This window comes from Sinocyclocheilus anshuiensis, unplaced genomic scaffold, assembly GCF_001515605.1.
Source record: "Sinocyclocheilus anshuiensis isolate Anshui unplaced genomic scaffold, SAMN03320099.WGS_v1.1 scaffold2630, whole genome shotgun sequence".
In the NCBI taxonomy this organism is placed as follows: Eukaryota; Metazoa; Chordata; class Actinopteri; order Cypriniformes; family Cyprinidae; genus Sinocyclocheilus; species Sinocyclocheilus anshuiensis.
Window position 1 is genome coordinate 517229 of NW_015537938.1, and position 27606 is coordinate 544834.

The following is a 27606-nucleotide window of genomic DNA, read 5'->3' on the forward strand; positions in this document are numbered from 1 at the left end:
AGTCTCCTCTTGGCTTATATTGAAATCCTCTGACATTCTTCTTTACAAATCCTCATTTTGTACTTCTAATTCTTGACCGTTGTTTTGTTTTGATCTCTCCCCTGCGTTTCCACATTCGTCACTTCTGAGCGGCGCATGCGCAAAGCCGACCTCGTACGTCATCCGCTCGGAACTGCTTCCATGTACAACAGTGAGCGCGAGCTTCATTAAAGTGATTATTACGTTTTGAATATGGATATTTTTCTTACAAAAACGCATCGATTCGCTACAGAAGGCCTTTATTTACCCCCCGGAGCCGTGTGAGACACTGTTTTTTATGGATGGGCGATTTTTATTTAAGTTCTTTTGGACTGAAGCAATGCAACACCCGCTGAGTGGCATTAAACAGCTTGAAAGATCAAAGACAATTTTTAATATAACTCCGACTGGATTCGTCTGAAAGAAGAAAGTCATATACACCTAGGATGCCTCGGGAGTGAGTAAAACGCAGCCTAATTTTCATTTTTGGGTGAACTAACCCTTTAATATCCTAACGATTTCTGGCATAAAAGAAAAATCATTTTGACCCATACAATGTATTGTTGGCTATTGTTAAAAATATACCCGTGCTACGTATGACTGGTTTTGTGGTCCAGGTTCACATTTAGCAGAAAAGTCTATTATTGTGACTTAACCCATGTACTGTTTTTTTTAACCAGGCAATGTCCAAATGTTTTTGTTTGTTTGTTAGTTTTTTGTTTTGTTTTTAAGCCAAGACAAAGTTTAAAAAGTGTGGAACTTGCCCCAGTCTTCCCTATACACTACTTTTCAAAAGGTTAAGATTTTTCAATATTTTTTAATGTCTCTTATGCTCACCAAGGCTGCATTTATTTTATCAAAAACTGGAATATTGTGAAATAGTATGTATTATAATATTTATAATAAATGTTTTCTATTAGAATATATTTTAAAACAATTTATTCCTGTGATGGCAAACTGAATTGTCACACAATCTTTCACAGATAATTCTAGTATGATAATTTGGAGCTCAAGAAACATTCTTATTATTATCAAGTTGAAAACAGTTGTGCTGCTTAATATTTCTGTGGAAACTGTGATACATATTTTTAGGATTCTTTGATGAACAGAAAGTTTAAAAAACAGCAATTATTTGAAATAGCATGATGTGTTTGATGTGTGTGAAAAGGCTTTTACAATTGCTTAAAATAGATATTTTTTTATAATAAAAATAAACCAGCAAGCACAGCCTAGACGAGAAAAAGTAATATAACTTATTAATTTCCATAGAAAGTAACTAAGTAATCCAATTTGTCATTTTTTTAAGGAGTAACGCAATATTGTAATGCATTACTTTTAAAAGTAACTTTCCCCAACACTGGAGAGATTACCTTTATGCTACAGATATATAGATATATGTATGTCATTTCACAGTTTAATTTTGATTTGTTTGTTTTAATGAAAAGTTTGTTTGTAATCCTGCTTTTGTAATTTATCTAACTAGTGCATATAATCTCCCAATAAACTCTTAAAGGGATAGTTTGGCCGAAAATGAACATTCTGTTAATTTACGCAACTCTTATTTCATTCCAAATCTATATTTTGAAGAATGTTGGTAACCAGACACTTTTGGTGACTTCCAAAAACATAAATATATGGTTATGTTCCTCAAAAATGAAACTCATACAGGTTTGGAATGACATGAGGATTAATAAATGATCACAGAGTCATTATTTTTGTGTAAACTTTCCCTTTAAGATAACTACAAATATAAGCTGAGTCTACACAGCAATTATTTGAAATAGATCATTTTGTAACAATGCAGAAGTCTTTAATGATACGTCTGAACAATTCAATGAAAACCTAACCATTTTCTTTAAAAAATAAATAAATAAAAATACTGACCCCAAGTTAACGGTTGTGTATATTTCAACAGAATAGTAAGTGTAACTGCTAAACAGTAGATGTCACTGCCAGAGGTTCCTACAACAATTCTGTGATCACAGTCTTATCTTACAGATAAAGTGAAACCAGCATGACTGTCAACATGATCAAAGTCTTTACACATGCTCTCACCTGTGTATGTGGTAGATCTTGTGGGTGTACTGGCCCTTCTCTCCGTCCTTCTCGTAAGGTTCATTTCGGAGGACCTCGATCCCTTCTCCTCCCCCTGTGTTGTTCTTACTGGCCTCTGCAACCGAGTACAGTTGGCCAACCTGGTACTGAGAGGGGGGCGAGGGGGTGTAACATAAATAACTAGTGGCAACTGTCCGCCAGTTCACAGCACAATAGAAACAAACAATGTAATGCAGAAGAGGTGCTGCTGACTCCATTAAAGTGAAGGGAGCTGTCAGAATATTTGCTTAAGCAGAAACACAGATCCCCATTGAGCCCCACAGAAGACGCAGCAGCCGGTTACTGTAAAAGCAGGGACTCTTACCTCTTCTACTGAACATGGCAACAGCACCTGGCTGAAAAGAGAAGTAAACAGAGATTAAAAGCAGCACTGAATCATTATTTCTCTCATACCATGGACACTGCATCACGCCGCGCCTGTATAACGGGCGTGTCGTTAGCTGGCCCCGCTTTCTTTTGCAATAAACCGGCGCTTTAACGCAGCGGAGTCTGAACTCAATATATTACTCTTATTAAACACTCAAACTATCATGTGTTGATGAATAGCGGCGTTGGTGGAGACGCGGTCCATTAAACACCCTATAATGCTGTATCAAGCAGGCTAAGCGGCTAGCGCCCGTCCAAATCACAGGCTTAAAATCATCTATTTATTATGCCATATGGAAAATTGCTTAAAAAACGGCAGCCTAGACTGTAAAATATAGCGCAACTGAATCCAGTTAATGAATACAGTAAAAGCCACTCACTATTGCTTGACGAGTACCATCCCGATTCTGGACAGAACGGTACACTCAACAACAGACTGCGGTCACCGGAAATGAACCCCGCGCGTCATCAGCGGAGAGGGGCGTGAGGAGGACACGCTGGGGTTTGAGCAGAGAGACCATGATGGGAAGGGAATTTCGTGGGCTAGACATGGCACTGTCAGTCTTTTCTGTCATTAATTAAACAGCAGAGAGCTTGGCTGGTTTAGGATGGTCTGCAAACCTGACAAATGGTCCTTCAAATCTTTATGTCATATAGATAGATAGATAGATTACGATTAAGCCAAATTACTTTAGATAAACATAGCATTTCTTCTCCTGCGTCCTATTCTTCATGCAATCCAGAATGACAGCACAGATGAAAGATGTGTTTGATGTGTGTGAAAAGGCTTTTACAATTGCTTAAAATAGATACTCTTTTATAATAAAAATAAACCAGCAAGCACAGCCTAGACGAGAAAAAGTAATATAACTTATTAATTTCCATAGAAAGTAACTAAGTAATCCAATTTGTCATTTTTTAAGGAGTAACGCAATATTGTAATGCATTACTTTTAAAATTAACTTTCCCCAACACTGGAGAGATTACCTTTATGCTACAGATATATAGATATATGTATGTCTTTTCACAGTTTAATTTTGATTTGTTTGTTTTAATGAAAAGTTTGTTTGTAATCCTGCTTTTGTAATTTATCTAACTAGTGCATATAATCTCCCAATAAACTCTTAAAGGGATAGTTTGGCCGAAAATGAACATTCTGTTAATTTACGCAACTCTTATTTCATTCCAAATCTATATTTTGAAGAATGTTGGTAACCAGACACTTTTGGTGACTTCCAAAAACATAAATATATGGTTATGTTCCTCAAAAATGAAACTCATACAGGTTTGGAATGACATGAGGATTAATAAATGATCACAGAGTCATTATTTTTGTGTAAACTTTCCCTTTAAGATAACTACAAATATAAGCTGAGTCTGTTTAACTAGCTACTAACTATACTGTATTTAGTTCAGTTTAATCATTTCTGTTTGGTTTGTTTTTATTATTGTCTCTTAAACCCAGACTGCTGTAACCACACTTAGGCATCAGTAAAATTATTTTTTCTTTATGTTACGTAACCATTAGTTAGATATAGCCTTTATGCATTTCACTGTTAAGTAATAATCAAGTAAGTAAGCCCATAATAATGAAAATAGAGTTAGCTTAGGCTTACTGTATGTTTAGAGTCAATCAATTTTAGGTATTCAGTCTTTTTTAATTTTTTTAAACAGTCTTTTGTAACATTTGGTAACATTTTTAATAGTTTATTGAGAATGTTCAGAGCCTTGGACAAAACAAAAATATTTTCATATGGAATATGGCACAACATTAATGCCTACAATTGGAATGCACACAGAAAATTCCACATTTCAACAGTCAGCATGCTGAAAACTTTCTATTTATTTCTTAACGTGCAGCTCCTACATGAAATACCATTAGCAGTCTTGTACAAATAACATTTCTTATAACATGTAGTAGAACAGATATCCCAAACAAAAATACATTTTATATGCAATCTTTCAAACGTAAATTTAAATGTTCAACTGCAATCTTTAATCAATATTATGATCTTCTCCACAAAAACAAAATGCAGCATACAATGCACTAGAAATTCAGCAGTAGTGGTCAAATAAACAACAACGTTCAAATAAATGGTCCAAAAATTCTTAAACAATAAATTAAGACACTGCCCATCTCATACCTAATCCACCTCCTCAATAGTGGGCCCCTGAGCTGCCACGTGTCTGAGCTCCACAGCCTCCAGCTGGCATCCCTCCCTGGTATAGTTTAGTGATGATTGGGTTGCAGATCTTTTCCAGCTCCTTCAGCTTATGATCATACTCTTCTTTTTCAGCCAGCTGGTTGTTTTCTAGCCAGCTGACAGCCTCATTACATTTCTCAATAACTTTCTTCTTGTCGTCCTCACTGATCTTTCCTTTCAGGTTCTCATCTTCCACACTGTTCTTCATGTTGAAGGCGTAAGACTCCAGAGAGTTTTTGGCAGCAATCTTCTCTCTTTGCAGATCATCTTCAGCTTTGTATTTGTCTGCGTCCTGCACCATCCTCTCAATCTCCTCTTTACTCAGTCTGCCCTTGTCATTGGTGATGGTGATCTTCTTCTCTTTTCCAGTGCTTTTGTCCACCGCGGACACATTTAGGATTCCGTTGGCATCGATGTCAAAGGTCACTTCGATCTGCGGGACTCCACGTGGAGCAGGTGGGATTCCTGTCAGCTCAAATTTACCCAGCAGGTTGTTGTCTTTTGTCATGGCCCTCTCTCCCTCATAGACCTGGATCAGGACACCAGACTGGTTGTCTGAGTAGGTGCTGAAGGTCTGGGTCTGTTTGGTGGGGATGGTGGTGTTGCGTTTGATGAGGGCCATCATGACTCCACCTGTGGTTTCAATACCCAGGGACAGTGGTGCCACATCCGGCAGCAGCAGGTCCTGGACGTTTCCAGATGTGTCTCCCATGAGGATGGCGGCTTGGACCGCAGCACCATAAGCCACTGCCTCATCTGGATTGATGCTCTTGTTAAGTTCTTTGCCATTGTTGCAGAAACTTCTGGATCTTTGGAATTCTTGTTGATCCTCCAACCAAGACAATGTCATCAATCTGAGACTTGCCATCTTGGCATCTCTCACGGCTTTTTCCACAGGCTCAAGTGTTCCTCTGAAGAGGTCTGAGCACAGCTCTTCAAAGCGCGCTCTGGTGATGGACGTGTAGAAGTCGATGCCCTCGTACAGTGAGTCGATCTCAATGCTGGCCTGAGTGCTGGAAGAGAGGGTTCTCTTGGCTCGATCACATGCTGTCCGCAGCCTCCTCAGGGCCCTGTTGTTCTGACTGATGTCCTTCTTGTGCTTCCTCTTGAATTCTTCAACAAAGTGATTCACCATGTGGTTGTCAAAGTCCTCCCCATCCAGATGGGTGTCTCCAGCTGTGGCCTTCACCTCAAAGATGCCATTTTCAATGGTCAGGATGGACACATCAAAGGTGCCTCCGCCCAGGTCAAAGATCAGGACGTTGCGCTCTGAAGCTTTGCCTTTGTCAAGGCCGTAGGCAATGGCTGCAGCTGTGGGCTCGTTGATGATTCTCAGGACATTCAGCCCAGCGATTACTCCAGCGTCTTTAGTCGCTTGCCTCTGGGAGTCATTGAAATAGGCAGGAACTGTAATGACAGCATTTGTCACCTTATGTCCCAGGTAAGCCTCTGCAATCTCCTTCATCTTCACCAGGACCATGGAAGAGATTTCCTCAGGGTAAAATGACTTGGTTTCTCCTTTATACTCAACCTGTACCTTAGGCTTCCCTCCATCACTGACAACTCTGAAAGACCAGTGCTTCATGTCAGACTGCACAACTGGGTCATCAAACTTTCTACCGATCAGCCTCTTAGCGTCAAACACGGTGTTGTTGGGGTTCATGGCCACCTGGTTTTTAGCTGCATCTCCTATAAGCCTCTCAGTGTCTGTGAAGGCAATATAGCTGGGTGTTGTTCTGTTTCCCTGGTCATTGGCTATGATCTCCACTTTTCCATGCTGAAATACCCCTACACAGGAGTAGGTGGTGCCCAGGTCAATCCCAATAGCAACTCCTTTTGCTGATAACATCTTTTTCACAGGTAGGTAACTATAAGAAAATTAAAAATGTGTAAATATTTATTATTAAATAAAACATTTATACATTGTACGAAAAAATGAAATGATATGAAATTAGTAAATAAAAATATGAAAGAGGAAGGTCTAAGGAAGTTTCTAGACAGGCTTACTAATACCTGTACATATATTTTTATAGTGTTAATTGATGTTAATAGTGTTCACAAAGTGTTAAAGAACCAGTAATGGTGATACAGATTTAACTGATCTTTGAGACACAAATGGCAGATACACACTTAATAGTAAACGAATTAATAAAGAAAAACTGAACAAGAATAATACAGAAATATGCTACCTTAAAATGCTGTAGTAGTAGAAGTACTGTAGCTTCAGCAGATTTAGATTTTTATTTCCTCAAAGTCGTTGTCACTTTCGCTTTTCCCCGTAATTGTAGTTGGTCCTGTAGAAACGCTGATGCTCCCAACCTGCGCTGCTGTTTAAATACAGAAGTCGGTCTCATTCTTTCATATTCTAAACAATTCTCGAAAGCTCATGCTGAATTGACCAATAAAAGGATCTTTTCTGTCTTTCGGTTGTATGCCGTATGACGTGCTGTCCACAGCAGCCTCCGATTCGGAGGATTTAGCCGCACTCTGTCTCAGTCCCGTAGGCCTCTCCCCTTCTTCCAAGACCTCCACCACGAGGTTTCGAGGTCTTGGAAACAACCTTTTTCGGCGCGTATTACTAATCCCATTGTCGCTGATTTCGCCACGGTTTCTAAAATGGCGGATCACGGCTATGCGGCGATGCCGGTCGTAGAAGAGACTCTCGTGGTACATCTCGCGCCGAATTCTGCTCGGTCTTGGAAGTCACACCCACTGTTGCCGTCCAAGCCGTGTAGGATTACGTCCGCTTTAATCGGAAAATCTTACATGGCCGCTGGGCAGGCCGCGGCTACACTCCATTCTATGGGTGTACTCCAGGCTTATCAAGCAGATGTGCGCCCCCATTTCTAGTGACGGTCTGTTCGGGGATTCGGTCACGACTGTCGTGGAGAAGTTTCGAGCAACGAAACAGCAGTCCGCCGCGTTTCGTCAGCTCATCCTGCGCAGGGCTAGGGAAGTAGAGCGTCAGCCACCTGCGGCTCGTTCACGCTCGTCTGTGTTAGTCAGGACGGACAACACGACAGTTGTGTCGTACCTCAATCGTCAAGGAGGATTACGTTCTCGCACCCTGTGCAGGCTGGCGAGGCGTGTTCTTCTTTGGGCTCAGACAAAGCTCCTGTCGATCAGAGCAGTCGCCTGAACTCAGGAGCGGACCTGCTCTCGAGACAGAGTCTGGAGGATGGGGAGTGGAGATTGCACCCCCAGGTGGTGGATCTTATATGGCAGAAGTTCGGCCGAGCGAAAGTGGACTTGTTTGCTTCGAACATGACTACGCACTGCCCGCTTTGGTTTTCCCTGTCTCCCCCATTGCCTCAAGGTCTGGATGCTCTGGCCCACAAATGGCCCAGGACCAATCTTTATGCTTTTAAAACCCCCAATCCAGTTGCTCCCAGCAGTTCTGTTCAGAGTACGATCAGACAGAGTGGAGCACCTGCTGCTGGTGGCTGCACTCAGTCGTGGTTCTCGGACCTGGTCAGTCTGCTAGCTGGCCCTCCATGGGAGGTTCCCCTCAGACATGATCTGTTGACACAAGCTCGGGGCATGATTTGGCATCCTCGACCGGAATTATGGAGGTTATGGTTGTGGCCCCTGAGCGGAGTACGCTAATGTGTTTTCCGGTCTCTCGGCTGAGATTACTGACACTATTATAAATTCTAGGGCTCCCTCCACGAGACGCTTAGATGCTTTCAAGTGGAGACTTTTTGCCTCTTGGTGTAGACAGCGCATTCTGGATCCAGTCCATTGCCACATCGGTTCAGTACTGGAGTTTCGTCAAAGTCGTTTCTCTGAGGGGGTTACCCCTGCCACTCTTAAGGTGTACGTGGCGGCCATATCGGCGGGACATGCACTCGTGGGAGGTGTTTCGGTTGGTCGCCACCCCCTCCCGTCTCCCGTTTTATGCAGGGTTCGAGACGGCTTAGGCCTTTCCGCCCAGCACGAGTTCCTTCTTGGGACTTATCGATTGTTTTGGAGGGCCTGACAGGCCATCCTTTTGAACCGTTGGAGTCTGTGTCAGAGAAGCTCTTGACCCTTAAGACGGTTCTTTTGGTGGCTTTATCCTCCCTTACGAGGGTAGGGGATCTGCAGGCTCTCTCCATCAGTCCTTCGTGTATGGACTTTGCCCCAGGACTGGTTAAAGTCTTTTTGCGACCTAGGCCTGATTATGTTCCTAAGGTCGCTTCGACTCCGTTTCGCTTTCAGCAAGTGGTCTTAGAGGCTTTTTCCCCAGCTGATGGGGGGCCAGTTAGCCTGAGTCTCTGCCCAGTTAGGTCACTTAGGATCTATGTCGACCGCACGGCTCAGTGGTGTAGCGAATCAGCTCATTGGGGAAATATGAATAATTAATCATAACTAGTTATAATTAACTATAAATATTTAGATCCGCTGTAAGTATTTACTTGACCTCTCAGGGTCAACTGTCTGTCAATTCTAAGTTGTTAATCTAATGAATAACTGATTTGTTAAATCATTAACAAATGATTTTAAGTCAGGAGATCGTGTCACTCCTAGAGAAAGGGGCTGTAGAGGAGATACTCCCCACTCAGATGGAGTCAGGCTTCTACAGCTGGTATTTTGTTGTGCCCAAAAAAGATGGTGATGGTTGTTCAAAGATGTACGCCCATTAGTGACCTGTGTTAGCCTGACCCTCGTGGACCAAAACAGCATGCAGCCGGTACGGCACCTGCATCATGGACTTGTCAGAATACATAAGCTTGATGCTTCTGTGGATTCTGTAGATATACTGACCTGCAGATCCCTGGTGTCGTTCTCCACCTCGCTCCTCCAGCTGTGCAGACAGCCCTCCAGCACCCACAGCTCCTCCTCTGTGATGTGTCGTGGGGCGGGGTGCATGGGTAGATCTGGCGGCACACGAGACTGAGTGAACGGTTTATGGATCGAAACTCTTTGCTGTTGTTGCTGTTGAACAAGAGTAAGTAATCTGTTCGTACTCTGAACAGAACTGCTGGGAGCAACCGGATTGGGGGTTTTAAAAGCATAAAGATTGGTCCTGGGCCATTTGTGGGCCAGAGCATCCAGACCTAGAAGTGACGGGGGAGACAGGGAAAACCAAAGCGGGCAGTGCGTAGTCATGTTCGAAGCAAACAAGTCCACTTTCGCTCAGCCAAACCCCTGCCATATAAGATCCACCACCTGGGGGTGCAATCTCCACTCCCCATCCTCCAGACTCTGTCTCGAGAGCAGGTCCGCTCCTGAGTTCAGGCGACCTGGGATATGGACTGCTCTGATCGACAGGAGCTTTGTCTGAGCCCAAAGAAGAACACGCCTGCACAGGGGGCAAGAAAGTAATCCTCCTTGATGATTGAGGTACGACACAACTGTCGTGTTGTCCGTCCTAACACGTGACAACCCCTCAACTGGGGTAAAAACTGTTTGAGAGCGACGCCGCCGCCATCAGACCCAACTGTCTGAGACACAAGCCTACGTGTACTAGGTGCCCTGTCTTGAACTGACCTAGACAGGTCTGTATTGACTGTACACGTGCGGGAGACAGTCGTGCCCGCATCGTGCAAGAGTCCAAGTCCACCCCCAAAAAGGTTGTTTGCTGACACGGCAGCAGGACACTCTTTTGTAGGTTCGTCCGTAACCCTAGGCTCCTCAGATGATCGAGTACTAGCCAGCTAGCCAGTGCAGACGTAGGCTGCATGCATGTAGCCTAACATGTTTTGTTAAGCCGTAGTCAATAGGCCCTCTAAAGGCACGTGAACGAGAGACAATGGTTTGTTTTGTCACACATACACACCTGTCTGTTCGTGAGGGAGTGAAACTGCAAGAGAATATTAACCATTAGAAAATAGGATTTCTTATAATTTTACATCTTGAAAAAGCATGCATAGCCATCTTTATATTAGAGATAACTGCCTTGTAAGTCTGGCAAAGGTTTTCTAATACATTTCAAATGGTGTGATAAATATACACAAAAAGTTTTAAATAGTTAATGGCATCTCCTGCTTTATTAAGAATGTCTGGTTTGTTAAAGAATGTTCAGTTTGTTAAAGCTGCAGTCCGTAAATTTTTTGTGTTCAAAATGTATATAATAAGAGAGTACACCATGAATCCATTTTCCAAACCGTGTTTTTGGCTTGTCCTGAATTACTACGGTACACCTATAATAAGTGTTTATATTCGGACTATTTAGACTGGTTCGGGTAGGTACCGCTGCGGAGTAGCCCAGTACCTGCGTGATTCGCCGTAGACATAAACAGAGAGAAGTAGCTCCGGCTACAATGTTCTTCCGCAAGACGCACGCAGTTCTGTTTATTAACCGCTAGAGCGCCAAAAGTTACGGACTGCAGCTTTAAAGAAATCTGATGGTTTTTATTGCCACGGCCCATGGGGCTGTTTGTACTTTAAGATACGGTATGCAGCATTATACCAAAGTTAAAACAAGTCTATTGAATTTAAATTTTACTTGCAAATAATCCTCATAAGATTCAGTATATATAAATGTTCTACCCAAGATGATTTATAACAGCTGTGCTCATTTATTGCATGTAAATGCTGTTTCACTGTTCTTGCCCATTCTGGATATTTCTGGACCTGGTCATTATGAGTGAAAGGCACACTTACTGCTTATAGACCGCATACATATTAACAGTGATTGTAAGCAGCCAACTACACACTTTCCAAAAAGATCAAAAGTGATTTGTAAACAACAACAACAACAATAATAATAATAATCAGGTTTTATTACCAATGTAATTATAATATTTAAGAATACACTTACATAGGTATTCTTCTCATTAAGACTGCTTAGAGTTTGAAACAATAATAAATTAAAATATTTCAAGAAAATGTTACAGATGGTCTCATAAATATAAAAAAGAGGCTATGGCTTAGATCATGATCAAAATCAGTCATGAATGTGTTTTGCTATAGTATAAACATTCTTTATATTTAACATTGAATGCACACCACATTAAAGTCACAAAGCCCTGCTGATCTCTGATGACAATACACGCTCATCATCATAGCCTATACCTAAAGAATATGGTATTCTGTGGGAAAATGGTGGCCTTTTTTTCTACTCTGCTGGGAGACTGCAATGTTTACTGTGTGAGGAGAAGGAAGTGTTCTTTAAGCCGAGTCAGCGTACTTAAGGCTAATGAATGTTTATTTGTGCTTTATTGCCCTTTAGAGCTAAAATTCCTTACTTCTTTGATGTAAACAAAAATAAACAGAATATTCTATTGGCGTTTCCCTGCAAATTTTCCATGGGTACACAGTAACACACGCTCTGAATAAACACAATGTAAAAGGGGGAGTGGGCGCTCCATAGGGTCAAAAAAATCCCAAAAGGTCTGTTGCAGGACAGTTACAGTTAAGAGATTTTGGAGTGAAATTAATCAAATCTTCTATAATCATGAAGTACATTATGTACATATTATGGGTTACACATAATTTTATACGTATTTCACATAGTATTTATCATATTCTCAGTCCTCTAAATAGCTTTCAGTGAGCACAGCTTCTTTTACTGAAATAATCAAGAAGCAATCTCAAGTTCAGTGTACATCCTCCATATATGACTCAGCCATCAGCCTGAGCAACATCCATCCTTGTTTTACTTTTTTACACAACTGCACAATGTGGCTTCTCCAAAAAATGCACATCCCTCTTCCTCCGAATTTTTTTTTTTCTGCCATTGAAAATCCCCCTTCTCCAACACTCCCTGTCCCCCAACCTACACCCTCTCCCACTATATCGCGAGAGACTGATTGGGACAGCAGGCAGAGAAATATTCATATACCTGCAACAAGAGCAGTTGCAAAGCCCTTATGAATAAATAGATACCATATAATTCATGAATAGGTTTAGCATCAACAGGGGACAGCTAGACGGAGAGGACTGACTATTAATCGGAATACTGGCAGACACACTAGCAATACAGCCAGCTAGCTGACCAGCAGCTCAAACTTGATCATTTATTAGCAGTGCTGAGTTAGCTAGTTAGCACCAGGCTAGTTCAATATACATTTGCCCTTAATCTCTTTCGGATTTCACTCACGCCAGCGAACAAATTGCGTCTTTTGTGCAAAAAGGTGAGTTAATTTGACATTTTGTTTCTATTGCATGGGATCGTTAGCAAACTAGCCAGTGTTTTCATGAGCTAAAGTTAACTGGCTAGCCCGAGTTAGCTTGGTGTGTTGACATTATAAGCGTTAGAGCGTATTGTGACAATTAAACTTCTTTCAGGCAGCTAGTTAGGCGAAGCGCGTTGTTAGGCCTTGTGTGGTTTCCCATATCGCTTAATTTTATTGTAACTACAATCCACAGGCATTTAAGCTTGGTGTGTTTTTCTTTACAGCTAAGTTAACTGCACCGGCCTCGCGTTACACACTGGCCTGAAGATGGTGAGGTATCACTGGAGCTTATGCGCATCATTGCAGCATCTTCCGCTTATGTAAATCGTCTTAACTGGTTTCATATCAATGTCTCGGTTTCGATTCGTTTTGGTTCAAATGCTCAAGAAGCTCCAGTTGTTGGTTGTATGTGGCTCTATAATAATATAAATGAGAAATTAGCGCTCAGCAAGTTCTTAAGATATCAGGTGTATTGAGTCTCACAGCTCAAAGCAAAACAACGCTTTCATCAACATCGTTCATGTATGAGACTTAAAGCGTATAAATTTCACATTTGCAGCATTGGAAGTGCTGCAAAGCTTGTGCTTAGACTGATAATGTTCATGAAATGCTTAGTGGTAATTGTTAAAGCCAATTTTCCTTTTGTGACTTACTTTTGTAGGAAATATTTGTGCTAAAACAAAAACAACAAAACAGAATCTAGACTTAAACATCCTGATTTATACGATTTGATATGATTTATCCTCATTTATATTCTACATAAATTTACGTTACTATGCTGTTAATGCATAATCTAAAAGGGCTGCGTTTCCTAAAAGCATCGTTGGCCTAAGTTGATCGTAGCTGCATTGATTGACAATGGTTCTATGGTTAACTTTGGCTTACGATGCTTTTTGGAAACGCTGCCCTTTTAGATAATGCATTAACAGCATAGTAACGTACATTTCTGTAGAATATAAATGAGCACGTTTCATTTGTTTACATGATAAGAGTCACATTGGGTCAAGAGAGATGTACTTTCAAGTTATCATTTATTACATATACTTTGTGTTGTTATAGATAGATAGAGAGATAGATTCCAAACCTGTATGACTTTATGTGGAATACAAAAAGTAAAGCAGAAAGATAGCCTCAGTCTCCATTCACTTTCATTGCATTATTTTTATATCCGAGAAAAGTTGTCATTCTGCCATATATCTCCTCATTCAGGTTTGTAACACCATGATGACTTTTCATTTTTGGTTGAACAATCCCTTTTAACTGTAATATTGTTATAATTTCTGTTTTAAATAATTTTTTGTTAAGACCACATTGTTATTTATTACTAGTTATTTTTTGTTGTTGTTGAAAACAATATTCATTTATCTATTTCTCTCTTTATTTGACATTTAGGTCACAAATCCCTACCACAGGATCCTCGCAGAGCCTTAAAACCAGAGATCACCTGAGAACTACCATCAGCTCATCCTGCTGCTCATGACATAATTCAGTGTTACTCCCCATACACACGTTTACACATTTTGTGTAGAATGTGAACTATTTTAGAGTCAAATCCTTTTCTTTAAATGCGGGGAAACAATTATCAGTCATTTTACCAAAATCATGTCTATTGTAAAAGCGTAGCCTGATGAGCAGATCGAGCGCCCCCCATACGCATGTTGTTCACAACGATCCTGACATCTTTGAGGATCGGTTGGTCTTAAATTGATCACTTATTAGTCAGTCATGAACGGCTCCCTCTTAACCCCGCCCAGTCCGCGGGCTGCGGCTAATTCGTCTCCCCTTCCGCCCTCCCCGTCTCCATCGCCTTCTCCTCCATCTCCATCACTGTTGCCACTCTCCACAAGACCCCCACCACTGCCTCCTCCAACTCCTGCCAGTCAGCCCTTGTCATCGTTATCCGACACGCCAACACCATCTCCGTCTCCCTGCCTTAGCTGGACCGAGTTCTGTGAGCTCCACGCCCGAGTAGCCGCCGGTGACTTCGCCCGGCATTTCCGGGCCTTCTTGCAGGAGAACCCTCATTACTCCCCTGATTCGGCCACTGCTTTTTGCCGCCGCTTTACAGACAGATTCATTCGACATTTCGAGAGCGAGCTCGAGGGGACCGGTGTCGGTAGGGAAGGAACGGTGAGCTGGGTCGCCCAATCTGATGTTACGTCGCTGGAGGAGGATGCAGCATCTCCGTCCCTGCTGCCGCCAGAAGCCTCCACCCCATGCCCACCTACTCACATGCAGGCTGCGCCCAAACTGGCCTTGACCCAAGAGGGCCGCGGCTCGGAGCGATTCCAGAGCGCCGGAACATTTCAGGACTCGTATGCTCATACTCAGATTCTCCCACCGTCCTCCTCTTCGTCATGCTCTTCCTCTATGGGCGGGAATAACGGGCGGAGGGAGGACAGGGGAATAGCGGTCAAACATAACCAACCTGGATACAAAGACCTGGAAGAAGAGGAAGACAGCTGGGTGGGGCCTGTCGCCGGAGAGGAGGTGGAGACAGATGTAGTAGCAAGGGACAATGAGGGCGAGGGTGATACGACCTCGGAAAGAGCCGATCTCAGCCAGACTCCGACATGCCCCAATCCCTCTGGCACACCAGCAAACTCTGGGTCAAAAGGCAATGGGACACCCATTGGGGGTCACTCGAAGAATAAACTAAAAAAGCGGTTCTCTTTGCGCAGCGTGGGCCGCAGCGTCCGAGGGAGCGTGCGAGGCATCTTGCACTGGCGCAGCTCCTCCAGTGACGCCCCTCAGAACTGCAGCTCGGGTAATTCCGCCCAACTTCCTTCCAGTTACAGCTACACTACAGGCTTGCAAGACGGCAAGAGGAACTCTGGCTCGCAGGGCGTTCCTGCGTCTCTCCCTGTCTCTCTCTCCCTTCCCCTCTCTCTCCCTCACTCGTCGTCCTCTTCATTGCCCCCATCATCCTCCAGTAGCGCCACCTCCCTCTCGCTCTCCGAGGCCCGTGACTGGCGGAGAAGCAACGGCAATGGGGAGAAGGAGAAATGGAGTCACCGGTTGGAGAAACTGCGACTGTCCCGCTCACCGCCGCCGACTCTGTCCACCGCAGCTCCACCTTCCTCGTCTGTGTCGCCTTCGGCGCTACCACCGAGCAGCATCGGTGCCCCAAGGAAGATGGGCAGGCTGGTACGGGAGGGAGGTGTGACCGTGTGCTCGTCTTCGGACGAGTTTGCCAGCACTCATGGTTTCCCGGGATTTTCCTTTGGACTGCTGCACCACGGCACGGACAGCACAGCGTCGGGACATCCCATGGCCATGGGAGGAGCTGCAGGCGGAAGGGGGATGCGTTGGCACAAGTGCCGTCTAGTTCTGAAAGAACGAGATAAGGACGGAGGGGATGGAGGGCTGGAGTATTTCCTGGAGTTTTACATCCCACCTAAGGTGAGTGAGATGATTCCTGCTCTTATGTCAATTGTGTGGAAGTTTCTATTTACACCACCATTGTTCATAAGTTTGAGGTCGGTGTGATGTTTTAATGTTTTTGAAAGAAGTCTCTAAGGCTGCATTTATTTGATTAAAAATACAATAAAACGCTAATATTGTGAGATATTATTATACTTTAAAGGGACTGTTTTCTATTTGAATGTTTTTTTAAATGTAATATAATCCTCCAATTAGAAACTTGAATTTATAGCAGCCATTACTCCAGTCTTCAGTGTCACATGATCCTTCAGAAATCACTCTAATATTCAGCATATTCGATTTGGTGCTAAAGAAACATTTCTTCTTATTATCAATGTTGAAAACATTTGTGCTGCTTTAATATTTTTGTTGAAACTGGCATACTTTTCTTCACAATGCTTAGATGGATAGAAAGTTCTAAAGAAAAGCGGTTCTTTGAGATCTTTTGTAATATTATAAATACCGTTACTATCACTTTTGATCAGTTGCATCCCTGCTGAATAAAAGTATTAATTTCTTGCAAAGCATCTTATTGACCCCAAACTATTGAACAGTAGTCTGTGTATATTTATTTAGCTATTTGTATTATTATAGCTTAAGATATAAATCATTTATATATTTTGATGTTTTTGAATACTTCTAGTCCTCCAAGCCCAGACTGACTGTCCCATGCTGCTCAATTGTTGATGTGAGGAGCACTACAGCCATAGAGGTGCCAGACAAAGAGAACACCTTCCTTCTACAGGTGCATCAGCACTGCTCTATTTTTGTCTGTAGTAGTTAGTCAAATCTGCAATAATGATGGGAGAACTGTACCTTAACTTTGTTTTACATATGTAACAAAGATGTTGTTGCCACTGTCATGTGATGTCTCATTAATGGTTGTACACAAATACATGTTTGATGAGCTTTGTTGATAATGACATTTCACCATACAAAGTGGGTTTTGTTAAATATCACTTCTAGATTTGTTGTATAGATAAATTACAGGAGGAAAAATTTATATTGTAAATTAATTAAAATATATTTCATGCCTCTTGTTTTAGAAATTAAACTCTTTTGGTGGTTAAAAAGCACCACTAAGTATATTTTTATACAAATATAATAGAAATCTTATATATTTTATTCAAAATTGTGATTGTGCATCACTTTTGCATCCTGTGTTGTAACACCCTTCTCAAAGATCCATATCATTAAAAAATAACCACGTTGCATATAAACACATCTGATCTGTTTATGTTTTTCTCAGTTGGAAGGTCAGGTGCAGTACGTGATCGAGACCAGAGATGCGGTTCAGATGAGAGCTTGGCTTAGTGACATCAGAAATGCCATCTGTTTGAGGTAAGACTTTGTGTTTTGAATCATTAAAAAAAGTGAAACCACAATGTATATTGAAAGGCTATAATGAGATAATTCTTAGTAGTTTGCTTGCGTCTATGGCAATCAAAACTCAGATCTCAAATGCACTCCTTGACCCTTCTCATCAGTGAGCAAGAGGATGTTGAGGGAGTGTGCGGCAGTGCTCTCACCGACCTCAGCAGTACGCCAGAATTCAACGACCGCCTGTCTCAAGGTAAGCGTTTGGAGATGTCACCATGATGTGGTCAGCTGCATTCAGGACAGTATGTGTAATGGGACTTGTGCTTGTGTGATGTTTGCCAGTGCTAAAATCAGCCCTCAAATCTCAGACTGCTTAAATAGAGGGGAGCAATTTTGTGATTAACAAGCATTAAAAACATCTGATCCTGAATTGAAATATTTATATTTAGCCGTAAAAATTAATACAAATATTTATCAGTAACTACAGATGGTGATGTATTTGTCATTTGATGTGTTTTCACTGTAGTGTGCTATGGTGGAGTTGGTGGTTCTCCTCAGCTGGAACCTCTACCTCCTGAGTTGCCACCCCGCGCCCCTCTTGATGAATCGGACAGTCGACTGCTTGGTGGGGGCGGAGCCGGTCTTAGCACACCTTTTGCAGAAACTCCTGATGCCACAGGTGCTGTGCTACGCAAAACACACACACATATTGGTAGAGGCCATGTTGACATCTATGTTACCCTAATCCTGTTTATATTTTAATGCATTTTGTTTAAACATTTAATGATTAAATAGGGCACAGAAGTCAAAGTTTCAATCAAGTTGCTTATTTAATTTATATATAAAACAGGAATATCGAGAAAACAAGTTGCAAGGAAAGCAGAATTCCCATCCCATGTGTTAAACAAAATCATTACTTACGAAAAAGATATGGACGTTTTAGCCACTGCAAAAGCCATTGTTGCTATTTCATTAAAGTCAGCACGAAATAAAAATTCACCCTATTTATTTTCTAAATGCATCTTTTTGATCACATTTTGAGCTATTCATTTGTGCATATGTTTTGTATAGTTTTTGACTTTGTAATTCTTAATTAAAATAACTAGATCATCAGATGAAATAACAGACTTCTCTCTGGCGATGTATGCTGTCTGCCCTGTTTTTTTTTTCTTCCTTTTTTCGATAATCCATTTCAGTTGGATCTGCTTCACTTGGATCATAACTTTTGTTTCATTGCGAAGTAAATAGAGATGCTATGCAGTGATATTGATCTCACTTTGTCTTCTCTGAGCAAATTATTTTGTAACATGGCTCATCTGTTTTTTATGAGGTTTTGCAAAATCCAGGTAAAAACACTGTATGGACAAAAACATTAGGACACACCTCTTAATGACTGAATTTAAGAGTTTTAATCAGACACAAACATTTGTGGGAAAAATGGATCATTCTGAAGAGCTAAGTGAATTCAAGTGTGGTACTGTGATGGGAAGCCACCTTCTCAATATGTCAGTTCGTGAAATTTCTATGCTGCTAGATAGTCCACAATCAGCTGTATTATTGGCAAGTGGCAGCATTTAGGAACAGCAGCTTGAAGTTATAGAGCGGGGTCATCAGGTGCAGAGGCACATGGTTTGTAAAAGTGGCCAATGCTCTGTTGTTTCAATAGCTGAAGAGTTCCAAACTTCCACTGGCATTAATATCAGCACAAAAACTGAGATTGCAAGCCAGGCCTTCTGGTCCAACATCAGTGCCTGACCTCACAAATGCTCTACTGGATAAATAGGCAAAAAGCTGTTATAGCTATCAAGGGGGAAACAGCTCCATATTAATGTCTATGGAGCTTTTCCACTGCGTGGTACGACTCGGCTCGGCACGGCTCAGTACGGTATGGCACGGCTCGGCTCGGTTTGCGTTTCCACTGCAGTTTAGTACCGCTTTAGAGTGGGCGGGATTATTAACATGTCGTTATAGTTGCACTGCCTCTCCTGAAAAACTTTTTCATTCCACGTCGCCCCATCAAGCTCTCGCTGGATCCGCTCCTCTGCTGTCAACGAGAGGAACATCTGTACTTCCTCAACAGACAACGAAACAGCCATTTTTGGTTGTTAAAAAAAGGTGCGCTCGTTCAAAACAGTTGCGTTCGTTCCTTCACTGGCTGTGCTGATTTAAATCTAGCGGTTCTGTTGTGTCTTGTGTCGCAAGTTCAGTGTAGTGACGATTCTCTCCGGCCAATCCGTGATCAGCAGAGTTTACACGTCACGTTTTGGTAACGTACGGTTCGCTTGGAACCTCAACCGAGGTGGTACTGAAAAAAGTACCAAGTACTGTACCCAGTGGAAAACCCTCCAAAAGTGAACCGTACCGAACCGTACTGTGCCGAACCATGCAGTGGAAAAGCGCCATATGTGTTTAGAATGTGATGTCATTAAAGTCCCTGTTGGTGTATTGGGCAGGTATCCCAATACTTTTGTCCATATAGTGTATAGAATGGAATCCCAGCTACTGACATTAACTCAGAGATCAGAGGTATTCAGTTTGTTCCTTGTTTTCCACAGGGTCGTTCCTGTTCTCTGAAGGTTCTGTTTCAGAGACGGTGGAACATCCTCTGAGTGAGTGTCAGTGGTTCCACGGTACACTCTCCCGTCTTAAGGCAGCCCAGCTGGTGCTGGCGGGCGGCATGGCCAGCCATGGAGTGTTCCTTGTGAGGCAGAGTGAGACACGGCGTGGGGAGTATGTCCTCACCTTCAACTTCCAGGGCAAAGCAAAGGTAAATGCCAATGGGGGTGATTATTTACACCAGTGGTTCCCAACCCTGGTCCTGGAGGCACCCCAACACTGCATGTTTTGCATGTCTCCTTAATCAAACAGACCTGATTCAGATCATCAGCTCATTAGTAGAGACTCCAAGACAGTGGTCTCAAACTCAATTCCTGGAGGGCCACAGCTCTGCAGAGTTTAGCTCCAACCAGCTCCAAATCATACCTGCTTGGAAGTTTCTAATAACCCTGAAGACCTTGATTAGCTGGATCAGGTAAACGGTGCAGAGCTGTGGCCCTCCAGGAATTGAGTTTGAGACCAGTGCTCCAAGACCTGAAATTGGTGTGTCAGAGAAAGGAGACATGCAAAATGTGCAGTGTTGGGGTGCCTCCAGGACCAGGGTTGGGAACCACTGATTTACACTACTGTTTAAAAGTTTGACGTCAGTTTAAAAGTTTGAAAAGTTTTTTTTTTTTGGTCATCAATGCTGCATTTATTTGTTTAAAAATAAAGATATTGTGAAATATAATAAAAAATATATATGAATGTAAGTATAATATATATATATATAAAATTGTTACTTTCAAACTTTTGTGTGGTAGTGTAGTACATCTGATGAGGAGTATCAGTATGTGTTTGTCTCAAAACCACATACCTCTTCCTTCTGCTTTGGCATCTTCCTCTCAGCACTTGCGTCTCTCCCTGAACGAGGATGGACAGTGTCGTGTGCAGCATCTCTGGTTCCAGTCCATTTTTGACATGCTGGAGCATTTCCGTGTGCACCCCATTCCCCTGGAGTCTGGGGGCGCCTCTGATGTCACCCTCATCAGTTTTGTGGGGTCCACTAATGTCCGGCAACCAGGTATGGAAGGCTGGGCTCAACTTTAAGGCGTGAGGGTTTACAACAGAGCCTAGATAACAGGCAAATGTTGTATTTTTAGTTGCCAGATAATTTTTGAGTGCACAGGCAGGTTAAGTGATCACAGGTGCTACTTGCATCTCCCTCAGAACAGCTGAATGGATATAAATACACTGACTATATTTCCGAGACTTGTTCAAATATTAAAAATATTTAAAGGGCCATGAACTGCCTTTTTTATTTTGAACTATTCTCTGAGGTCCATTTATAATGTTATCAAGATTTGTACATCAAAAAACATAATTTAGAAGGAAATTAGAGGTAATATTTTCTGTTCTGTTTTCAAATCAAATCAAATCAAATGTTATTTATATAGCACAAATAAAAACAACAGTAGTTGACCATTGTGCTGTACAAAAAAATCAAAGGATAAATATCTAAACAAGAGACAGAAGAGAATAAAAAGACAGCAAAGCAATGATATAGGGAGTTTACATCAAAAACACCACTGAGAAAATTCAACTTTAAAAATCAAAGACAGTTGTAAGCTTGAAAGAAAATGTATGTTTTTAACGCTGGGATCAGAAGGAAGGCAATGCAAAGACTGTTTTTGCACAACCGGGCACTGCACTTGTTTTATTTGGAGCATCTTTATCATTTGGTTTCTGTGTAGACCTGTGTTTCCCTCTCGTTACACTACATGTTCAAATCGGTGGGCGGGGCTAAAGAGGCAGTGATGTAGAAGCAGGCGTTGATCATCTTCGTAGGCAGTGTTTATCCACACTATTACATCAAACAGTGGTACATTCCACTGTTGTTTTGGCAGACTGGCTTCAATATAAGCTGTTTTTAGACTAACAACAAAGTTTTGAATTCTGAAACTTACAGGATGTTTATATAGTACAATCTTTTCTGTCAAAAGATCAAGGGAATTTTGATTTCTCAGTACATGACCCCTTTAATTATACAGGAGCATCTCAATAAATTAGAATGTCGTGGAAAAGTTAATTTATTTCAGTAATTCAACTCAAATTGTGAAACAGCAGCTGTAAAGCAGCACTGGGAGTTACATTTTATGTTTGTTGAATAAAACCACAATGGAAAGGTTGTCATCCTAATGTTAACATTTTTAGTGACTGGAGTATCCACATTACTGCTAAACAAATATAGGAAATATAAAAAATAACACATTGTTTATTTGACTAATTGATATTTTATACACTGAATTATACAAAGGGTTTTTAAATGTATAACAGTGTTAATTTTTTTAAGCAATTGTTAGCATTTATATAATTTGACAATTTAATAATTATTTTCGGAGTTATTTTTAAAAACTTCTCAGACACTTCAAAGCTCAAAGCTTTCAAAGTCTCTAGCAGAGCAGCCATTTTAAATGATGGAGAAAGACCCTTTTTATAGGTTATTTATTTATAAATTAAACCCAGATGATATATTTTGCAAAAGGTAAAGTCATTTGCATTCTTAACATAGTGAAATTCAATTATTGATCTGTGAATCACTGCCATGCATAGAAGTGTTAATGCATACACAAGTCTGGACCTTCACACCACATGTGACATAACTATCCATAAACTATGACTCAAGTTGTTTTGCTATTGAATTATTATATCAAATGTTATCATATGTTTGCATTTCCTGTGCATTTTATACCATTTCAGAAATATTGACTTGTTCTTGTGAGTGAGAGTAGTATGATTGCATTAACTATGACAAAGTGATGCAATTAATCACATTATTTTAATCGGTTGACAGCCCTAATATAGACATAAATGTTAAGTTAAACAGCTGTTTTGGGGGAGATCCTGGTGGGCCCATAAAAGGAAAAAAATAGCAAGATATATTTCTTAGAAGGTGTCCTCTGTCATTGTCTTGAAGCCTGGGCAGATTTTAGTGACGCACACAGTCTTTGGCACTGAGCTTGTGTGTGTCATGTGAGTGGGATGAATCTGGAGAGTGATCATATGTGTATTTGTGTATGTGTGTATTCATAAACAACATGGCCACTGCATGAGTTGTTCGCACCTGTCACAGGGATATGACTAAATGTGGGATCACCCCGTATGTGAGATCACTTCCTGTCACGGCATGCTTTTTATAGGACACTTTGTGCAAGCATCTGCCACGACTACTCGAGCACACGCAGATCCATCGCTGCTGCCAGAGTCTGCCATGGGCTGGCTGTGCATGGCTTTGCTTTTGCTTTTTGACAATGATTGTGTCTTGATTTAATTTTTCTGTGCTTGACCTGACATATTACCCCACTAAACTCCTCACCTTACCTACAATTTCCTCCTCATGTCCTCCATCCTGTATCTCCTTTTCAACACTTTCTGTCTCCTAGACACTAAATCTACACTTATCTTTCAGTGCATCTTTTCTCCTATTCTTCTTCTACTCCCTTCCATTCTTTTTTCTAACATGAATCTATGTTCTTTCCGTCACCATTTTGATCTCCGGTCACATACTAATTCCTACCTTACCTCTGCTCCTCTCCCTCCTCTCATCCCGCTTCAGCCTCTGGCTTTCTCCATAGTGCATATCAGAGCTCTGATTGGCTGTTTCTGTTGTTGTTTGTCGTTGGGTCATCTTCGCAGGCCGGGAAAGGGCAGGCAGCCGCCCCACAGTCTGTGATGTCATCACCACGCGCCACCCCGACTCTCCATCAACCCCCATCTCTGACTGTGTGTAAGTGAGACCAGATTCAACAGAGAGAGATAGACAGAGAAGGTCTGAAAGAAGGAAATAAAATCATGCTGGTACATGGGGGGTATATTAAAAATATTGGGGGTATAATAAAAATATTAAAGGTACAGCACCAAAAACAGCTCGAGTCAGATAAAGAAAAGAAATGGTCATGTGAAACTAAATTATCGAACCTTAAGCAGTTGCAGCCCATTTCACTTTCATAAAATGACACTACTATTCAAAATGTTGGGGTCAGCAAGTCTTATACTTACCAAGGCTGCTTTTATTTGATCAAAAATACAGTAAAACTAATATTGTGAAATATTACAATTTAAAACAACTGTTTTCTATTTTAATATATTTTCAAATGTAATTTAATCCTCTGATGGCAAAGCTAAATTTTCTGCATCATTACTATAATATTCTTCAGTGTCACATGATCCTTCAGAAATCATTCTACAGTTGTCAACATTTGAAGTCGATCAAAAAAGTTAATCGAAGTTGTCTTAAGACAAGAACGCATTTTGGTTTTAGGACAACTTTGATGAAGGTTTTGATCCACTTCAAACGTTGACTAGTGTAATATGCTGATTTGCTGCTCAAGAAACATTTTATTATCATCATGATGTTGAAAATATCTGTGCTGCTTCATATTTTCGGGAAACTTTTAATTTGTTTGATGAATAGAAAGTTCATAAGAACAGCATATATTTAAAACCTTTTAATGCAATTTTAAACCTTTTATTTAATGTCTTTGTTGAAACTATTAATTTCTTTAAAACAACAACAACAAAAAAACGTACAGACCCTACACTTTTAAATAGTAGTGCATTTCTTAGTGAAGGAATATATGGACTGGACTGAATCATCAAAGTGGGTGTCATCACGCAAATCAGTCGTTTCCAGTGTACAGAGATACTACATTTCCCCAAATTAGGCAAATATAAAAACATTCCGTTTTTTTTACATTTGCATAATAAGATGAGGAAACTGTATTAAGAACGTAAAAAGGGTCCATTTTTATAGTAGATGAAAGAGTAAAATGCGGGAAACATTTTTTTCAGGATTGTGAGGAAGAGGAAGCTTGTCAGAATAAGACCGAAAAAGAGTAGCGACAAGTCATCCGTTCACTTCAGTGCACATCTGTCTGCTTCCACTTCCACTTTCACAGCTGGGTTTCAGTTGCACACATCCATCCTGAAATGTGTGTCGCAGGGTAACACATTCATTTAACATGTGCTCACTATAGCTTGCGTTAATCGTAATTTTGATAAAATGTCACACATTTGTAGACAGCGAGCTCTGTCTAAATATAAACGTGATTCTAGATGTTTCAATGAGTCCCAATGCAATCAATCGATGACTCTTTACGGCTGTATAGAGGAGGCAGGGACCAGGGTGTGTTCAATGTGTTGACCGATTCCATTACTAGCATGTGTCATAGCTGAGGTTTTCTCCTCAAACTTTACATCTTATTGTCATTACTCTTGTACACATTTAATTCTCACCCCTCTCTCCTCCTCTACTGGTTCTCCTCTCTTGCTGTTCTCAGACTTGACCAGCAAACCCCGTAGTCCTCCTCAGCCACCTCCTCCCCCTCTGCCTCCGGGACGCCCTCCGCCCCCAACCCCGCCGCAGGAACGAGGGAGCGAGACGGAGGCCGCCGGAGGAGGCGGAGCAAGCAGCGGGACGGAGGAGTGCGAGGAACGGGAGCGTGAGCCGCCTCTCCTCCAGCTGGAAGGGGTGGAGGGCGAGGAGAGAGAAGGAGGGAGAGCGAGAGCCATCGACAACCAGTACTCTTTCTTCTAAAATGGGGAAAACAACGAGGTGGGATAGAGGAGGAAGAGGAAAGCCCTTCACAATCAGTATTTTCAGTATTCTCCAGCGGAAGAACTGAGAGACCGAGTTATTAACACTATTAAACATGAGCTTTCACGGTGCAAGAGAGAGATGGAGAGAAAGAGAGAGAGACGCCCAAACACATAAGCATATATGATACTGACGGTACATTTAAAAAAAAATACTAAGTAACGGTACAACACTAAATTGTAGGTGCGTTGTGAAAACGTTGGTCAGCTTTTACTAATTTGTTCTCCAGTGTTTGTCAGTGCAAAAGTTCCTCTGCTGCTGCATAGGAAATTACAAAAATGTCAGCGCCGCCACTGAGCTGGTGTCGTGTTTTAGCAACTTATTTCTTGAGGAGTCCTTCAAGTCAATACAGTGTCGGACTCACTTATTGATTATTCAGATGTCTAGTATTCTTTGAGCCTTCGCACTTATACGAAAGGAATTTCTTTTTCCTGTCAGGTGAGCGGAAATTTTCACTTGTTCAGAGATTGTTACCCACCAGCACTCTTGTTGTTGTTGTTGTTATTATTATTATTACTGGAGCTTTTTGAGTTGTTTTCTTTTTGTTCTGCCACTGACAAAATGCGAATGTCACAAAGTAATAACTTTTTATCCTGTTCATTTCAGTTGTACTGATTTTGCTAGTTCAGTAGCAGGCATTGCCTCGGGCTTAACAACGTCAAGTTTGGCCAAAAACAAGCAAGCCCAGTCCTCTGAAGTCCAGTAGTATTACTTCTTAAGGTTAATACTTATCGTATTAAACATCTCCATAGACTCCATTATTACCTCAGAGTCCTGATCTGTCGCCCAGCTCCTCTGCTCTCCCTCTCTGTCTTTACATCCTACCCTTCCTTTTAGCTTTACAGACTTTGGGTTTATTGTTGTGTTTATTCAAAGCTAGAGTCCAGAGGAGGGAGAGAGAATGTCCTTTAGTTTAAAAGATAAATTGTTATTGAATACAAAAATGATAATGACTGATGATGATAATAATAATTAGAATATAATAATTGTCCAAATAATAGTATTATTTGTTTGTTTGTTTCAAAATGCCTTTATTTTTGTTGTTTACTATATGAACACATAATATTTGTTCTCCAAAATCTGTTTTCTGTTTTTAATTTTTTGTGCCTTTTATATCTCTTCTAATCTCACTCTGTCTCCTTCAAACTTTGCTTTAGTTTCCACAGATTTCAGGAAAACTTTTGAAAAGGAAAAAAAAGATAAAGAGCCCCTTTCTTCTTGTCCCTTTTCGTGTTGTTAGCTGTCATTCCCTCTCGTTTTGTGCCAGTCATTCTTGATTTTGTGCCTCGATCAGTCTTTGCGGTGTCCGCCATCAAGTTCAGTGCCTGCATCGGTATTTTCCTGTTTTGTTTCTCCAGTTCTGTCTCAGCCTTTTCAGTTGTTCTCTTCTTGATCCTACAGATCATGTGGTATTTGTTTTTGCTCCATTTGCCCCTTGCTCCTCCCTTTAACCCTTTATTTAACCCTCTTACTGTGCCTTCTCTCTCTTTTCTCTTCTCTCTCTGTCTGTCTGTGCTGGGACCGTGTGTTAAGGTGGACAATGTTGCCCACTCTGTGTAATTAGAGTTTCAGGTACTACATTGAATTAAATGATGATGATATGATATATGATATAATATAATTATACTGAAACAATTTGTCTGAGTTGTGTTTGTGTGATCGACAGACAGACAGACAGACAGACAGACAGACAGACAGACAGACAGACAGACAGATAGATAGATAGATAGATAGATAAATTTGATTTTATTGCACATTTCTTATAAGAACGGACGACTCTTTTGCAAGGCACGCGTAACGTGCGGCTGTCGACGTGATACTGGTCTTGTACGCCACTGCGTCATCAATACGTTCTACGCCGTCGTCC

The 27606-nt window shown here is 41.3% G+C and overlaps 2 protein-coding genes and 1 pseudogene across 5 annotated transcripts in view; 1 reads left to right on the forward strand and 2 right to left on the reverse strand.

Moving 5' to 3' along the window:
• LOC107660806 (phosphatidylinositol transfer protein beta isoform-like) overlaps window positions 1–3002 on the reverse strand; it is an 11832-nt gene extending 8830 nt beyond the window's left edge. The window contains exons 1-3 of the mRNA XM_016450232.1: window positions 2880–3002; window positions 2438–2468; window positions 2074–2219 (exon numbers count right to left, since the gene is read on the reverse strand). Of these exons, the coding sequence (XP_016305718.1) occupies window positions 2074–2219; window positions 2438–2468; window positions 2880–2899 (197 nt within the window). The 5' untranslated portion in view covers window positions 2900–3002. The remainder of the gene's footprint in view (window positions 1–2073; window positions 2220–2437; window positions 2469–2879) is intronic.
• Window positions 3003–4643: 1641 nt separating this feature from the next.
• LOC107660843 (heat shock 70 kDa protein 1-like) lies at window positions 4644–6552 on the reverse strand (annotated as a pseudogene).
• A 5855-nt stretch (window positions 6553–12407) lies between these two features.
• Window positions 12408–26697, forward strand: LOC107660817 (SH2B adapter protein 1-like). Of its 4 annotated transcripts, XM_016450247.1 has the most exons (11): window positions 12408–12763; window positions 13030–13075; window positions 14198–16207; window positions 16872–16973; window positions 17478–17569; window positions 17716–17801; window positions 18075–18227; window positions 20104–20315; window positions 20993–21167; window positions 23780–23870; window positions 25423–25533. In XM_016450247.1, exons 3-11 carry the CDS (start codon window positions 14531–14533, stop codon window positions 25442–25444), a joined length of 2610 nt encoding a protein of 869 aa, XP_016305733.1. In that variant the 5' UTR covers window positions 12408–12763; window positions 13030–13075; window positions 14198–14530; the 3' UTR covers window positions 25445–25533. The 4 variants fall into 4 exon arrangements, with proteins under 4 accessions (XP_016305733.1, XP_016305727.1, XP_016305744.1 ...); XM_016450241.1 differs by lacking the exon at window positions 13030–13075; XM_016450253.1 differs by lacking the exons at window positions 12408–12763; window positions 13030–13075 and adding an exon at window positions 13935–14014.
• The last annotated feature ends 909 nt before the right edge of the window (window positions 26698–27606 follow it).